The sequence below is a fragment of the Cryptomeria japonica genome, chromosome 7 (genome assembly GCF_030272615.1).
Source record: "Cryptomeria japonica chromosome 7, Sugi_1.0, whole genome shotgun sequence".
Classification (NCBI taxonomy): Eukaryota; Viridiplantae; Streptophyta; class Pinopsida; order Cupressales; family Cupressaceae; genus Cryptomeria; species Cryptomeria japonica.
This window is the reverse complement of record NC_081411.1, coordinates 789950054-789967574: the sequence shown is the minus strand read 5'-3', so window position 1 is coordinate 789967574 and position 17521 is coordinate 789950054. Positions and strand designations below refer to the sequence as shown.

General features: G+C 39.4%; 1 protein-coding gene across 3 annotated transcripts in view; it reads left to right on the top strand.

Moving 5' to 3' along the window:
* LOC131068952 (protein VTE6, chloroplastic) overlaps positions 1-15951 on the top strand; it is a 100827-nt gene extending 84876 nt beyond the window's left edge. The window contains exons 4-5 of one of the 3 annotated variants that reach the window (XR_009112080.2): positions 15236-15452; positions 15572-15814. Coding sequence is in view for 1 of the 3 variants with exons in the window: in XM_058004238.2 (XP_057860221.1) it covers positions 15236-15340; positions 15572-15652 (186 nt within the window). In the remaining 2 variants the exon portion in view is untranslated. Of the gene's footprint in view, positions 1-15235; positions 15453-15571 lie in introns of those variants that run through there. The other 2 variants (XM_058004238.2, XM_058004239.2) reach the window with 2 other exon arrangements.
* Positions 15952-17521: the final 1570 nt, after the last annotated feature.

Below are 17521 nucleotides of genomic sequence, written 5' to 3'. Positions count from 1 at the left end.
GTATTGCTTGGACACATGTCCCTTCTAGAAAAATCGACCAATGGATAGCCGGGGTAGGTACATCGGAGTTTGTGCCACCTTCCATGAGTTAAGTACATTGAATCTGGACATGCTGAGATGGACCTCGCTGATTGGAGACGTGATGACTAGGATGCCACCTCATCTGACACTTGTAGCTTGCTAGATATTCAATTTGATGTCGTTGAGAGGCTATCTTTAATTAACTCTTGTCCTAACTCCTTGTGTCCTTGATGTGCAGGATGATGATGTACCTCGCCTTGGAACACTGGATTGAAAGAGGTCGCCCATGTCTTGGCTTGATCGTCCTGGCGAAGACCGTCCTGGCGAAGACCGTCCTTGATCCGGCTTGATTTTCCTTGAAGAGACCTCCATTTGATGCCTACACAACATTTCAAAATTAGTAATATGATTTAGCAATACATAACATAAATTAGAGAGCAATTTTTAGGAAACTTAATGATAAGTCCTTTATTAATCATTTCCTAAAAACGACTGAGCTAAGGAAAAACAAAATTTCAAAATTCAAAATTAAGGCAATGACGATCAACGCTCAAAATCAAAACAAAAAATCCATATCGCCATACCTCTTTGAGAGCTAACTCTAGAATACAAAATGAATAAAATTGCCTAGGCAAAATTGAAATTCGATAGTCTTGATGTGATCTTCAAAAGAACGTTCCTCTTATCAACTTCGCCACCCTTCAAGTCTTGGACGTGATCTCCAATGCCTTGGACAAGTTCTCACTTCCTTGGATAGTACTAACGCCTTCCTTTGGATATAAATTCGCACCTCCTTGAACACAACTTCGCACTTCTCCCTTTGTCTTCCTTAAATCGCACTTGAGATGATAAAAATGATAATGTGAAAATAAAAATCTTTCACCTCCCTTATATAAGCGCCTCTCATCATTCACCCTAAGGCCGACTTGGTAATTAAAAGCGAATTTTAAAATAAAGTAAAAGGCCGACTTTTAGTAAAATAAACAAATAAATATCAAGCGCTCCACTCAATTTTTATTAAAAAACTTAATTAATTATTTGCCAACGTTTTTTAATTTAACAATTTCGATTTTTTACAAGGCAAAAAAATAATTAATTAATAAATATCAAATGCAAATTTTAAATGCTTTCAATTTAAATATCGTTTTTTTCTAGCATTTAAATAAATTCAAAAATATGCTTGAACGCCAAAATTTGAAAATGGAAAATACGTACCTCATCGCCCTGGTCCCTGACTGAGGGACAGGAGCGATCTCCATTGTTTCTTCTTGATCTTGCATCTTTGTTCTCAAATTTCCATCATAAGGCGAACATTAGTGTTATTTCTTCATTCCATGCTTGTCTTACTTGGCTTCCACAAGGCGTATGGATGTCTGGAAGGATCATCGCCCTTGTCCCTTGGAGAGGGACAGGAGCGATCTTGAAGCTCTAGCCGAAATGCGTCATCTTTCAACTTTGGTTCCTCGTTCATTGCCTCTTAAAGGACGTCCTTGATCTTGTGTAAACTTGCCTTGACATGCATTTGAAGGAAAATGAAGGATCCTATGCAAATCGCTCTGGTCCCTCCCTGAGGGACAGGAGCGAACCTAGGCATTTTGGTCCCTTGTTGGCATTTGGTAATCTTCAATTTGTCTTAAACGCGTTCATTTCGCCTCTTTCCTTGCCTTTGATGTCTCGATTCGTCCAAACAAGGTCAGGAATGGCTCTTATACTTTAAGTTATATTCCATATATACTTTCAGGATGTTTGAGAGTGGTTTCAGACCTCCAGGAGTTATATTGCAAAATCTAGTTTTTGGAGGTTTTTTCAGTTTCCAGACTTAGTCAAATTTCAGGGTCAGGACATTCCAGACTTAGCCAAATTTCATGATCAGGACCTCACTCAAGCCGGACTTGCCACCCTGTTGATCTCCCCGACAGCGCTTCAAATTATATTCATTTGATAAAATGCACCTCTTTGGACCTTTTCACATCGTCAAGACGTTAAAATCTTGCAAGGACAAAGCAAAATTGGATTTGTAGCTCCGGTCCTTCACTGAGGGACAGGAGCGATTTTTCTCCTGGAGGCATTTCTGTGCTCATGAAAATCTTCAATTTATATTCAATGGAAAGATCTCGCCTTTCTCCATCACTTCCAATTCGTAATTCATCTTGACCCTGCAGGAATAGTAAAATATTTGAAAACGAGCTCCCGTCCTTCACTGAGGGACAGGAGCGATTTTGCTCCTACAGGCCAAAATAACATGATTTTACACATTTTAACACTTCACAAGGCGAAAACAAATCATTTGAAATGCCTAGGATCAAAAATAAAAAATGTCAAAATTTGGTCAAAAAAATATTCAATTGGACAAAAATTCACATTTCATCTTCAACACTTAGACAAATTTAAGCTCTGCATCAACATTCCAATTGAAAATTAGACCATTCTGGCGAATTCATTGCATTCAAAATTTGCATTCTAGAAAAGGAAATTCAAAAAGCTCCCAAAACCGACTGGATTCAAACCAAAACCCTAAAAAGCAAAGCGAAAACGAGCAAAAATGAGCAAAAAACATGGGTCCCCATTTGCAATGGGGCGATGTGTGAAAACGTCACAACAGGAAGGACGGGACCTATAATGAAAATTTGCTTTTCGTCCTTAGGAAGGACATGACCTATAATGAAATTTCGCTCTTCGTCCTTAGGAAGGACAGGACCTATAATGAAAATTTGCTCTTCGTCCTTAGGAAGGACAAGACGTATAATGAAAATTCGCTCTTCGTCCTTAGGAAGGACAGGACCTATAATGAAAATTTGCTCTTCGTCCTTAGGAAGGACAAGACGTATAATGAAAATTCGCTCTTCGTCCTTAGGAAGGACATGACCTATAATGAAAATTCGCTCTTTGTCCTTAAGAAGGACAGGACCTATGATGAAAATTCGCTCTTCGTCCTTATGAAGGACGGGACCTATAATGAAAATTTGCTCTTCGTCCTTAGGAAGGACATGACCTATAACGAAAATTTGCTCTTCCTCCTTAGGAAGGACATGACCTATAACGAAAATTTGCTCTTCGTCCTTAGGAAGGACATGACCTATAATGAAAATTCGCTCTTGACCTTGCTAAGGACAAGATCAAAATTAAATTGCTTCATTTGATTTGATCGATCAAGGTCTGAAACAAGTAGTTCACTCTCTGACTGGCCTAAGGACTGGCCCTAAAATGCATTTCGCTTTATGTCCTCTCCAAGGACAGGGCCTAAAATGGAATTTTCGCTATGTGTCCTCTCCAAGGACAGGCCCTAAAATGGAATTTTCGCTGTGTCCTCTCCAAGGACAAGCCCTACAATGGAATTTTTGCTCTATGTCCTTTGGGAGGACAGTACCTAAAGACAAAATTCGCTCTAAGACTTCTCTGAGGACAAGGTCAAGGTAGGAAGTTGTTTGACATTTCCTTATATCTTTTCTCTTTCTTATACTTTAAGTTATATTCCATATATATTGTCAGGATGTTTGAGAGTGGTTTCAGACCTCCAGGAGTTATAATGCAAAATCTAGTTTTTGGAAGATCCTTCAAATTTCCAGACAGTCAAATTTGAGGGCATTTCAGGATCAGGATGACATTCTAGACTTGTAAAGCGAGTTTGCTCTGACCTTGATGTAAAGGACAGGACCTAGGAGGACACCATGCATTCAACCACGGTTTGATTTAGCAACTTGAAGCCTGACCAGATAGTACACAAAACCCTAGGAATGATCTAAATAACCCTTAATCACCCAACTAACCTGATTTCCTCTCCACCTTGAGGAGATCAACCTGACTTGATGACCTTTGAGAAACTCAAACCCTTCAATGCAAAGGCTAAGACGCTAAAACGACCAACAACAAAACCAAAAGAGCTAACCCTAGAAAGCAAAAAGTGGGGGGGTCCCCATTTGCGATGGGGCGATGTGTGAATACCTCACAATTGGTAGTTAACAGGTATAACGAATATGCACATTTCTTTGCCATATCATTTGAGTACAAGGCACCTCAGGTTCTTGAGAGAGGTGTTTCGATTCCATGGGTTACCAAAGAACATTATCAGCGATCGGGATAGCAAGTTTCTCGGTGTCTTTTGGTAGGATCTATTTAGGTTGGTTGGCACAAAGTTGATCCCGAGCACCAATTACCACCCCCAAATAGATGGTCAGATGGAGATTGTTAACAAATGGGCGGAAGAATATTTATGCAATAATGTTTTGGGGCAGCATAAGGCTTGGTTTAGGTGGTTGCATTTGGATGAGCATTGCTGCAATGTCACCTACTATATGTGGATTGGGATGACTCCTTTTCCAGCATTGTATGGGTATGATGCTACGTCTTTCATATTTGGCATTTGGGGACAACAAAGCTCTTAATGCAAAGGATTGGATTCGGGAGAGTCGGGACATCCTTTAGTCACCTAAGGATAATCTTTAGAGTGCATAGAATCAACAAAAGATTTAAGTGGATTGGCATAGAGTTTAGAGAATTTTTGAGGTCGTTGATTTAGTCTTCTTGCACCTACAATCTTACAATCTTCTTTGAAGAAGAGTGGTGTTGAGAAGTTGAAGCCTTGCTTTTGTGGAGGGTTGGTGAAGTAGCTTACGATTTGGAGTTTCTTGAAAACATTAAGATTCTTAATGTGTTCAATGTTTCTTACCTCAAAAAGCAATTGGGCAACATATTACTTCATCACCAAAGCTTCCGCCACTAGGTGAGGATGGCAGATTGGTTTGGTTTTCGATATTATTCCAGATGTCAGAGAGAGGAGGTTGAGGAGTGGAGCAATCAAGGAGCATCTCATCAGATGGAAGGACTTGCCCTTATAGGATGCTACTTGGGAAGGCGAACAAATCTTGTAGCATCTGAATATTTGATTGATTGAGGAAAAGCAATTTTGGGAAGGGCGGACAATAATGTGCCCTTTTGAGGAGTAGTTGGAGATGACTTGTTAGCCTATTTAATTCTCGTAGGCTAATTTCAGGATATTAGGGTTTAAATTAAATTAATTAATTAAAGTTGTCCAATACCATGAATTTTATGGATAGCTTTATTTTAATCAATTCAATGAAGTGACTTAAGTGAAATTAAATGGAAATATTAAAAAAGTAACTTTATTAATGTGCTTTTAATGAATTATTTTAAGCGGGAAGTTAAAAAGCCCATTGGGAATGTTCTAAGGAAAATATAAAAAAGCAGAATTGGGAGCTCATTTGGTATGTTTTTTTATTTTTCCTCTATTGTGGATTTGGAGCTTCTTGCTGGAGCAAACTCTAGGATGAAAACCCCAGGGGAAATTAGTTTCGGTGGTGCTATATCTTCCCTAGCTGATTGCAAGTGGAGTCGTTCAGGTTTCATGCTTGGATTAATCGATGGGATAATTTGTGAAGTCTTTTAACCAAGACAAATTACCAGGGCCTGTGAAAGAATGAAGAGCTGCTAGGAGCAAGAGTACATGAACACCATGGTATGAAGGGAATGGACAAGGCATTTGAAGCTTGGTATTTATGAGAGAATACTTGCCATTTCTGTCTACTAATAGAAGCAAGGTGGACGTGAGTATTTCATAGTCTTTATGAGGGATGTGTGGTCTCCATTTACTGGTATGATTTGTTGCTGAAGTTTGTTAGGGCTGAGTTGTGGACGAATAGGTGTTTCCTTGGTGGCCTCCATTGTAATCAAGATTGACGTGAGGTCTTGCTGACAGTTCGACTTTTTTTAGTGACCACAGATCAGTTCCAGGGGAGTGTTTAGAGGTCTTGTTGATGGTTGCAGGCTTTAAGTGGCTGGATGTGAGGGTTTTCAAGCTGGGTGAAGCATATTTAGGCCCAGACATGAAGGTTGAAGGCCTTAGGCAAGATGTTAGAGTCTTTAGGGCTGGGTGAACACACCTGCTGGAGGAACGTGGATCTGTTTGGCAACGGTTGAGTCATAGAAGACATTCAATATCAATATTATTATTTACTCCATGCTGTTGCACAAGTCAGACCTGCATATTGTTATTATTTGTAATGCTGGATGGTTAATGTCAATTCTTCATGGCTCAATTCTAGTCTTCAAATGGAATGTGATGAATACTAAGAGGGGGGGGTGAATTAGTATGCCAAAAATCTTTGTACTAAAACACTTACACAGTCTAAAGATAAACCGGTAAAGCAGTCTGACAATCAAACCGGTTACCACACATACAAACCAAAATGCGAATAAAACATTCACCCACAAAAGCAATACAATCATAACACAAGATATTTGACGTGGAAACCCAACTCGGAAAAACCACGGTGAGATGGAACTCACAAGTCACTATCTGCAGAATAGAAACCAGACCGGTTAAGGTCTTACAATGTTCTTCACCAGAACAGATCCTGTTAGGAATCTCAATCTCTGTTAGGAGATAAGTCCGATTAAAGACTACCTTGTTAGAGGATTTTACAAAGGCTTTGAGGCCTACCCGGTTAAGGGCTACAGATTTGTCAAAGATGTGAGTAATCAACAAGTGTTTGATCTATATAATAGCACAAACTGCTTGGTTAGATCCAGTATTGCTCATAGCTAATGCATTCCAACATTACTTCAGTCTTCTCTATCTCTCTCAGTTACAACTCGATCTTCTCAGATAAGATCGCTCTTCCAACAACTCAACATCCACCTTAAACCCTAGCTCAACATTAACCCTTTTCGCAACTTTTTCAACAACTCAAAAACCCTAGACATGATGTCCTTTTAAAGGAATCTGATTTCATGTCAGTCCAATAGGATTACATTACAATTTCCTAGGTTCAGTGATTCTAGACATAGTCAGTAACACGACACAAGAATCACCGTCAATGTGTCGGCACCGTCAAACAATCGATGGATTGGTAACTCATCACAAAATGCCGGTTGGTAACTCATCACAGAGTATTACTGGTTTATACAAAATGCCGGTTGCCGGTTTGACAAAAATGAAGACTGGTAAGAATGTGTTGTGTCGCTTTGCTTCCTCGTACCGCTTGTGATCTGCAAACCGCTTGGGGTCGACATGCCGCTTCAGACCGAGAAACACATTCTGCAAAATCACTACTAGTCTAAAGACTAGAATACAACATACCGGTTGGAACAAATACCGGTTGAGCATGAGCTCATACATATAAAGGGGATCTCAATACAAGTGTGTGTCCATCAATGACAATCACAACATAAGCATCAAAAATGCCAACAATCTCCCCCTTTGGCATTGATGGCAACACTTAGGAAAATAAAATTTTGACATCTAAGTGTTTTACAACAAGAACTTGCCGTTAACAAAATTGCTCCCCCTTAAGAATATATACTATCCCTTAATCAACAGAGTGTATAGCAATTTTGCATTCAGAGCATAATCATCAGAGCATATAGCATATATCACAGCATATATCAAAATTTGAAAACAGATACTTCTCCCTCTGATATACTTCTCCCCCTGATATATCAAAATTTCAAAATTTTAAAACCATATACTTCTCCCCCTTTGCCAACAATGACAAAGTACCGCTGAAAAAAAAACTGTTTCCATGTACATATAAAAAGTTTATGACAATAATGAATAATACTTGTCAAAAACCACTTTGTAGTCCTGCAAAAATTGTTTCATGGAAAGAGACCAGGACTCAAGTAGGGAGATCGCCACTTCCTTCTCTGTCTGCATTTGTGATACCTGTTCCTCCATGGCATCTATTGTGCTCAGTTCTTGGGTGACTGTCAGGGCATCTAGGTTCAGATAGCATTTCTGGAGAATTTGCAGTCGTGGAAGTAATACCAGTCGAAGCTCCTACAAATCCCTAGACCTTGTGCTGATCTCTTGCTCTATCTTGGCTGACTGGATCTGGAACCGGTGAACGGTTTGCCCATATGCTGCAAAGGAGTCGTAAGGAGTCTTGAATGTGCTTAAGTAGGACTGTAAGTCCGTTTGAAGCTGTTGCTTCTTGGCTAGCACATCATCACAGAACAGATGAGGTTGACAGATTTTGCTGAGTAACAAGTTTCCCTCATCCAAAGCACTCCTTATGTCCTTTTGATCCTTTAACAGTTCAGTCCTAAGCTCATTTAATTTCTTCACGAGAGCAACATTAAGAGCCTTTTGGTGCTCTTTCTTTACATTGGCCTCTGCTACTTCTTCTAGACCCTGCACTTGATCATCCACTAAAGTACACAAAAGTTTGAGTTGTGCTAGTGATGAATCAGTGTCAGGAAGATTAGTACTGGGGATTAAACCGGTAAGTGTGTCTACAGCTGCCTGAATGATGTCCTGTTCCTTTTTCCTGCGAATGATTTCAAGGCGCTCTTCAGCAACCTTGATGGTCTGCATAAGTTCCGACTCACTTGCAGATTGGAGATCAATAGGACTAAAAAGATCAACCGGTGAGGGTTGACTTCCGGTTGCCTTCGGAGTCTCCACCTGAGAGCTTTTGGCCGCTTCTTGTTCCTTGGCTTCTTCAACTTTCTTCTTTTCCGCTTCTCTTCTCTTCTCTTCTTCCTTATCTTCCTCTGCCTTTTTCTTCTCCTCTGCTCTCCTCTTCTGCTCTTCCTTTTCTTCTTCTTCCCTCTTCTTCTTCTCTGCCTCTTCCTTTTTCTTCTTCTCTTCCTCTTCCTTTTTCTTCTCTTCCTCTTCCTTCTTCTTCTTTTCTTCCTCTTCCTTCTTTCTCTTTTCTTCTTCTTCCTTCTTCTTCTTTTCTTCCTTGTCCTCTTCTTCTTTCTTCTTTCTTTCTTCTTCTTGCTTCTTCTTCTCTTGATCTTTTCTTTTCTCCTCTTCCTCTTTTTCCTGTTTCTCATCTTCATCCTTCTTCTTTTTCTCTTCCTGTTCTTTTGCCGTTTGCTGTGTGTCCACAACTTGTTCACCACCCTGATCGGCCTGTTGCCCCTGTTCAGTTCCCTCAGAAGGTATGTCCTGAGTGACATCTTCTATATCCAGGGCATTGACATCTATGGTGTCGATTGGTTCCTCCACCAGGTTTCCTTCCTCATCAAAAACTTCATCCGGTTTGGAAATAACCGGTTCCTTTTCCGCTTGGAGGTTGGCCATTCGAGCTTTGTGAGAGCTGATAGCATGGGCCATGTGTTGATGTGTATCCTTTTCTACACCATCAACTCTCCCTTCCAACAACCAGAGTCTTCTTCTCCTTGTGAAGAAGAGACCTTTATTTTGATCCAATACATCAAATAATTCTGAATTTGAGAGTTCGGGGAAGTACTGTGCAAAAACTTTCTCCCTAATCTCTTGTTCCTTTTCAATGGCAATGCGCCATTTGTTATCCAATGCTTTAAATAATGAATCCGGTGTTTGAGATTTAATCTCTGATGGTGACCGGTCATTTTTACATAAATAAAGAATGATTTCCTGCAGTACTTCATCTTTTTCTTCACTATTGAATTCATCATAAAAATCAATTAAATCATGAAGTAACTTTCTCCTAATATTCTTTACTGTTCTTTGACAATGTGTCAAAGGTTTGTAAGAGGAGATATCTATATTTATCAAGGCGGATGTTGCCGGTTCATTCTTCTTCACCTTCTTGGTCTATCTAGCCTTCTTTGGCTGTTCATCAGACTCAGTTTCTTCGGAGTCCGGTTCATTTGCCTTAGTCTTCCTCTTTCTTTCGAAGACTTTTGCCGGTGTTACCTCCGGTTTTTTCTTTGCCGGTGACCGCTTGGTCACTCTTGGAGTCGTAGTGGTAGCCGGTGCCGAAGCTGCAGGCACTGCCTTAGCTTTCTTAGCTGCCGGTTCTTTTCCCTTCTTCACTGATGGTTCTTCAACCGGTGCGATCCTCTCCAAGTAGGTTCCGGTTCGCTTAGCCTTTGGATCAAGAGGCGAGGCAATAAGGGTTGAAGCATACCCTTCCAGCATGTCAAACATGACCTCATAGCCCATAGGCTCCACTTCCTCCATTCTAGGCTCAACAGCCTCCATTAGACATTTGTCCACCTGAATGGTGAAACAGATGTCATCTTCATACTTCTTCACTATGTCACCTGAGATTCGTACCCTCTGACTCATCTTTCTTCTGAACTCATCAAAGTATTTGTTTAGTACCTCAGGGTAGCTGGTTCCAATGGCTTGCACACTTTCCTTTATCTGCTTGGTTACCGGTTGGTCAGGGGACCACTGGACATCTCCTACACTCGGAAAGTAGCCTTGGAAATAGAAAAACAACCCTACCAGTAGTTGTCCAAACTTAAATTTCAGTGAATTGTCCTTTTTGATTGCCTTAAGGTTTGACAGGAGTTGCCTCTGCATGCCGGTGCATAAGTCAAATGATTTATCCTCTATAATCATCCGGTAAGCGGCATTTACCGCTGCAGCAGATACAGAATTAATCCTGCTGGCTGAGAATGTTCTGTAGCCTATCACCATGCAGGCGTATTTTACCATTTCATCCTTGATAGGATTAACTGTCATACCTCGTGAATCACTTGTCGAACCGGTGAGCTTGGTCATTTCCGTTTTGCTTACCGTTCTCAGGGTTGGCACTTCCCCTGTGTTGCAAAAACTGGTGACTGCATGAATTGCCTCAGGCGTGATATCATGCGTTCTCTCCAGGTACATCTTGTCACCATGGACTCTGCTCAAGATGATCCTGATGTGATCCTCTGTGAAGTCTTCCAGAAAATACACCGCATTATGGAGTTTCTTCTTCTCTAAGATACTGAACTCCGGTTTGATCCTTTTGTCCTTTCCGCAAAATAGACCTAATTGAGTATGAATGGCTAAGAACCCTAGGTCTTCTATCTTGCAATCAATATAGTTTGAAATTCCTTCTTCGACTATGACTCCAGCTGGAACTTGTGACAAAGCATTATATTTGCCCTTCCTTTGAATAAAACTTTCTGACTCAATAGATGTGCTTGAACTGGTATGAGATGCAGAAGCCATTGAAGATTATTTCAAGAACACGAAAAATACCTTTCTAACGCGAAATTAGGGCTTCCTAATTCTGCTTTACTTCGCTCTCCATCGGATGCCAAATCACCGCTTTGAGTTCTCCACTACCGCTTGCAAACTATATTTGAATCTCTTTCAAAGCTCTCCAATTTCTCGAAATCTAAGCTCAAATCGCCTTTTCTTCGCTCTGCACTTGAAAACTTTTCTTCGCTCGAAAACAGATAGTGAGAAATGATTTGAAAAATGCATTTATACATGTCTCTCACCTACCATCATTAATGCTCCTATATTAGGGCGTAAACCCTAATTTGACTTTTTACCGTTTCCGGTCTTTTGCCAAGTGACAGGTGTAGCATACCGGTTAATGTCTTTTACCGGTGTTAATTGGGTGTTCGAAAGCATTTTGCCATTTGCTCCCCCTAAGCCTTTGTGGCTTAGTTTGCCGGTTCCGATATTTCCACACTAGGTGCAGAAACCGGTTCCTCCTCCAATAATATTGGTTTCTTCTTCCATGTTTTCTTCATGTCTCCTTGAACTTTTTCAACATCTATTTCTCCTTCCTGAGTGACCGGTATATCATCAGATATACTTTTTCTGCTTCTGCAGAATTTTGCAATGTGATCCGGTTTGTTGCAGTGATAGCAAACAAGTCCAGGTGCTCTCCAAGGTCCATTGTACATATTTCCATTCTTCCTTCTGCATGTTGCAGCAGTGTGACCATGACCATGACAGATCATACAACTTTCTCTCCATCCGTTTGCCTCTTGATGACCACCGCTTCTTGACTGATGATTGAAGATATTAAACCGGTTGTGGTTCCAGTTCATAAAAGATTCAGGACCAGTTCCTTGGGTCCTCTGAGGATATCTTCCAGTGTTATCCATTACAGACCTGCATTCAAATGCTCTATGCCCAAACTTGTTGCATGCATAACAATGACCACTGAACTTATTGGATCTAGGTACATTGTTGATAAAATAAGGAAAATTATTGTAGGCTTTGCTCCTACATACATTGGCAGTGTGTCCTTCTTTAAGACAGTTAAAGCAAACAGGTTTGAATTTTTGCTTACCTTTTCCTTTGAGTGCCGGTTTCTTCTTTGATGCTTCAGCATTTGTTCCTGAGGATTCTCCTTCCTCATGTCCAGAAAAACCAAGACCATCGGTATTCTTTGCCGGTCTAGATGACTCAAGCTTTTGCTCTAGCCTGATTGTACTTTTGCCAAACTTAGCAAGTATTTCCTTTGACTCAAAGAGTTCTTTGGAGATAGCAGTGTTTGTCTCCATAAGACTTGCATTTTTAGAGATGGCAATGTTCAATTCTCCTTGCATGTCTTCTTTTTCCATTCTACTCTCATGAAGGCGAGCAGTTAGTGCACTAATCCCATGTTTCAACTTGGAAATCTCATGATCTCTGTCTTTTACTAGATCTTCAGCTTTTCTCCGGTTCTCAAGCTCTTGGCTAAACCGAATAGTCAGTCCTTCCAACTCCTTTCTCAAATTGGAGTTTGAATCATTCAGCTTATTCACTTCAGCAATCATAGCTTCCATGTTAGCTTCATCTTCAGAACTACTTTCAAATAGTTCCATCAGCCTCTCTGCATGTTCTCTTCTTTTTGCTTGAGATGCCTTGTATTTGACCATAAGATCATCATAGGCTTGCTTAGACTTAGTGAGCCGTTGAGTAAGTTCCCTCAAGGTGTATTCCCCCATATCTCGTTCCAAGTGGTTAAACTTATAGAAAGGTTGGCTCTGATACCAATTGATGAATACTAAGAGGGGGGGGTGAATTAGTATGCCAAAAATCTTTGCACTAAAACAGTTACACAGTCTAAAGATAAACCAGTAAAGCAGTCTGACAATCAAACCGGTTACCACACATACAAACCAAAATGCGAATAAAACATTCACCCACAAAAGCAATACAACCATAACACAAGATATTTGACGTGGAAACCCAACTGGGAAAAACCATGGTGAGATGGAACTCACAAGTCACTATCTGCAGAATAGAAACCAGACCGGTTAAGGTCTTACAATGTTCTTCACCAGAATAGATCCTGTTAGGAATCTCAATCTCTGTTAGGAGATAAGTCCGATTAAAGACTACCTTGTTAGAGGATTTTACAAAGGCTTTGAGGCCTACCCGGTTAAGGGCTACAGACTTGTCAAAGATGTGAGTAATCAACAAGTGTTTGATCTATCTAATAGCACAAACTGCTTGGTTAGATCCAGTATTGCTCATAGCTAATGCATTCCAGCATTACTTCAGTCTTCTCTATCTCTCTCAGTTACAACTCGATCTTCTCAGATAAGATCGCTCTTCCAACAACTCAACATCCACCTTAAACCCTAGCTCAACATTAACCCTTTTCGCAACTTTTTCAACAACTCAAAAACCCTAGACATGATGTCCTTTTAAAGGAATCTGATTTCATGTCAGTCCAATAGGATTACATTACAATTTCCTAGGTTCAGTGAATCTAGACATAGTTAGTAACACGACACAAGAATCACCGTCAATGTGTCGACACCATCAAACAATCGGTGGATTGGTGACTCATCACAAAATGCCGGTTGGTAACTCATCACAAAATGCCGGTTGGTAACTCATCACAGAGTATTACTGGTTTATACAAAATGCCGGTTGCCGGTTTGACAAAAATGAAGACTGGTAAGAATGTGTTGTGCCGCTTTGCTTCCTCGTACCGCTTGTGATCTGCGAACCGCTTGGGGTCGACATGCCGCTTCAGACCGGGAAACACATTCTGCAAAATCACTACTAGTCTAAAGACTAGAATACAACATACCGGTTGGAACAAATACCGGTTGAGCATGAGCTCATACATATAAAGGGGATCTCAATACAAGTGTGTGTCCATCAATGACAATCACAACATAAACATCAAAAATGCCGGTTGCCGGTTTGACAAAAATGAAGACTGGTAAGAATGTGTTGTGCCGCTTTGCTTCCTCGTACCGCTTGTGATCTGCGAACCGCTTGGGGTCGACATGCCGCTTCAGACCGGGAAACACATTCTGCAAAATCACTACTAGTCTAAAGACTAGAATACAACATACCGGTTGGAACAAATACCGGTTGAGCATGAGCTCATACATATAAAGGGGATCTCAATACAAGTGTGTGTCCATCAATGACAATCACAACATAAACATCAAAAATGCCAACAGAATGAAAACATTTAATTTGATATCTTGTAATGTCTTTCCATTTCTATGTAATTTGAATACCATTGGGTTTAATCTGAAACCCTTCATAAAACAATGTATTCATCCAAACTGTTTGACAAATTACCTATCTTGAGCATTTGGAATAATGGAAAATTTGGCATATCATTTGGCACGGGATCTTACACTTCAATGCCTACACATTTAGCATTTTGGCATTTTGGATCTTTGTCTATGGCTGGGATCCCTATCATCTTGATTGTATGTGATACAGCTAAACCATGACTGACTCTCCTTGTAAATTGACTTTTCATCTGCACTCCAAGCTGGAAATTGCCACAGTAGAATGAATATTAGTGGTTGTTTTGTTAATGACTAATGTATCGCCTGTGGTAGAGCCTTCTAATTTTCGGCAAAGATGAACTCTGTGTGTGCGTGTGTGTGTATACCATCCCAGAAACTTGAAGAAACATTGTTCCTTGTGTACAAGCATCCCTTTTCATGCATCATATCTTTCATCATAAAGCTGCATCCCACATTTTTATCATTGTATTAATATTTTCAAATCAAACTCAAATAAACATAAATATGATGTCATTTCATCATGACCATTTTCAATAAGTATTAGATGACGTTACAAGATTCCATCCATAAGTAGGAGTTCTCATCTTATTTCAAGTATCATCATTTTCAACACAAATGAAGAAGATAAGGATATTTCTATCAAACTAACAATGCCTGGGCAGATTTGCATCTGTTTCAGCCTTAAGGTTTTACATGCCCAAACCAGTAAAACAGTCAGCTATTGTCCCTACATTTTCACTCACCTTGTTACTGTTTGTTTTGTTGTTGATACGGAACAGTTTAAAGTGGTTCATGCAAACTTATCATGGTCGTATCATTTTCCCAAGTCAAACTTGGGTGTGCTTTTTTAGCACTATTTTGCTAATCGATATTTACTAGGTATGCTCGACAAAGTAATTCTACCAAGTAGCGAGAACAGTAAAATGTGGATGACAGGCAAAATAATGTTCTTTTACTTTGCAATGCCCATTATGCAAATCTTTATCAAAAAGGTAAGAGTTCTAACATTTTTTCTGTTTGTTTTTCATTCTTCACACAGATAGATGGTCCAGGGGCTATAATTTGTGTCATTTCTTCACAACTAGCAAACATTTGCGAAAGCCAAATTGGTGCTTCTTTCCAAGACAAGGAGGGTTTTAAATGGGTACACACTCTCTGCCTGATATGATTTGTGAGGACAGTAGAGCTGTTACTCTTTTTCTTTGCTCATACTGCAGACTGCAACTCATTAAAGAATATAGCCATGCCTTATAAATGTGAGGTTGATATGTACTTTTTTGTTATTCTGATGAAATGGTTGCCCTTTTCTTGTTTGCTCCTAGGACATGTATTTGTACACTAACTGTTTTTGCTGATGTATCTTCCATTCTTGCAGCTTAATAATGATGTCGTCAATGTAATCAACATCTCAATCGGAACTGGCCTAGCCATTTTACTTAAAAGTTTTCTGGGCTGACATGTATGAATTTGTGAGGACAATAGAGCTTTCACTCTTTTTCTTTGTTCATACTGCAGACTGCAACTCATTAAAGAATATAGCCATGCCTCACAAATATGAGGGGATACGTACTTTTTTATTATTCTGATGAAATGGTTGCCCTTTTCTTGTTTGCTCCTAGGTTATGTATTTGTACACTAAGTCTTTTGGGTGATATATCTTCCATTCATGCAGCTTGATAATGATGTCAATGTAATCAACATCTCGATTGAACTGGTCTAGCCATTTTACTAAAAAGTTTTCTGGGTTGACATGTATGAATATGATCTTTTTCATGTGTATGTATTATTTATTCCTTGGATAGGCTACTTAAAGCCTTTTATTTACTGGAATTTTCACTTTCAACTTATAAGCTTTAAGTGCTTCTAGACATTAGACTATCTTGACTGATTATCTCAAATTAGTTTCAAGGTTGTTCAGAATCTGAGATGTTTGGCCCTACACAAATTTCACCAGACCTGATTTTTATTTAGTTAGTTAATGTTCGAAGAAATTGTAATAAGTTATTTTCAGGAGGTTCGTACTGCTGATTAAGGGATGTGTTTTATAATCTCTTCCCTTGTAATCAACAGTTATTATATTGACAAGCTAACTGTAGTTCCTAAGATTAATCTTGAAAAAGTCTGACTAAACCTGTGCTACCGTGTTTTGTGCATTGACTTCTCGTGTAAGCTTGTTGTTGAGTAGCGCATGCTGTTATTTATATAACAATCTATGTCTAATGTACGTTATGCATTTATGCCAATCATGATATTATCAAATGGATGATTTCTCAGTTTAATATACTACAATTCTCATGTTGTTACTGAACCATTTGTAACATCGTTTCCTCCTTTATAGAAGCATATGCTTCTATTCTTGCATGACGATCCTCCCGTGCTGTGAATATGGAGACTTTACCAGCAAAACCCACAAAGATGATCAATCTCACTATTTGGGAAGGACAAGCACCCTTATAGGAGAACTAGGTTGCAATTACATGCACAATGGACCTTCTTAAGCATTGAATTGTCTCTTATGAAGAATGTCTTGAATAGAATTTAAACTTTTTTGTTTTAGTGTCTGGTTCGAGGTCCATTGAATATATAATATAATAGTTTGGTATGGGCAGTATAACTATAGAGAACATATCTTGTCCGCACAAGTAATGCAAGTCGTGCATGTAGCAATGATTTGTTCTCTAGTCTAAACCACAGTCTCAGGTTCCTCTGGTATATCCTAGCTCAAACAACAATGGACTAATCGAAAATTTCTTTTTACAGAAATTTTCTGTTTTTTGTTCTCAACATTTTCCCTTACAAATATTCATATACACTTTTTTTTGTCAATTAAAAGAATGTATAGTGTGGGATCAAAATGCTTTCTTGGCTTATATTGCTATATTTTCTTGAATAGATGATGACCTCGATTTTCTGTTCTCATTCGTGATACTTGGGATTTTGTCAAGCGGGAAGACATGATTGATTGTGCAGTTTGATAGGGCAACTTTGATTTCCATGAGTGCAAGCAGTTGAACAGATTGCCAACATTTTTGCAAGAATTCCATCTTTTGAATTTAAGCTAGGTAACCAAAGTCACCCAACTCACGAGGTCACCTAGGTCTCCCAAGCTAGCTTGATACCCAAAGTCACGTAGGTTGGCCCCAAACTTGACCCCAATCCTTACCCTAACACCACTGACCCATCATGTTCCCAAATTTTGACTTTCTTGAGGTCATGCAACTCACCCAAGTCACCCAAATTGTCACGTCTCACTATTTTTGCTTATTTAAATAATGCATAAAAATTGATTTAAACTTTTATTTAGATAATTTATAATCTATGGGTT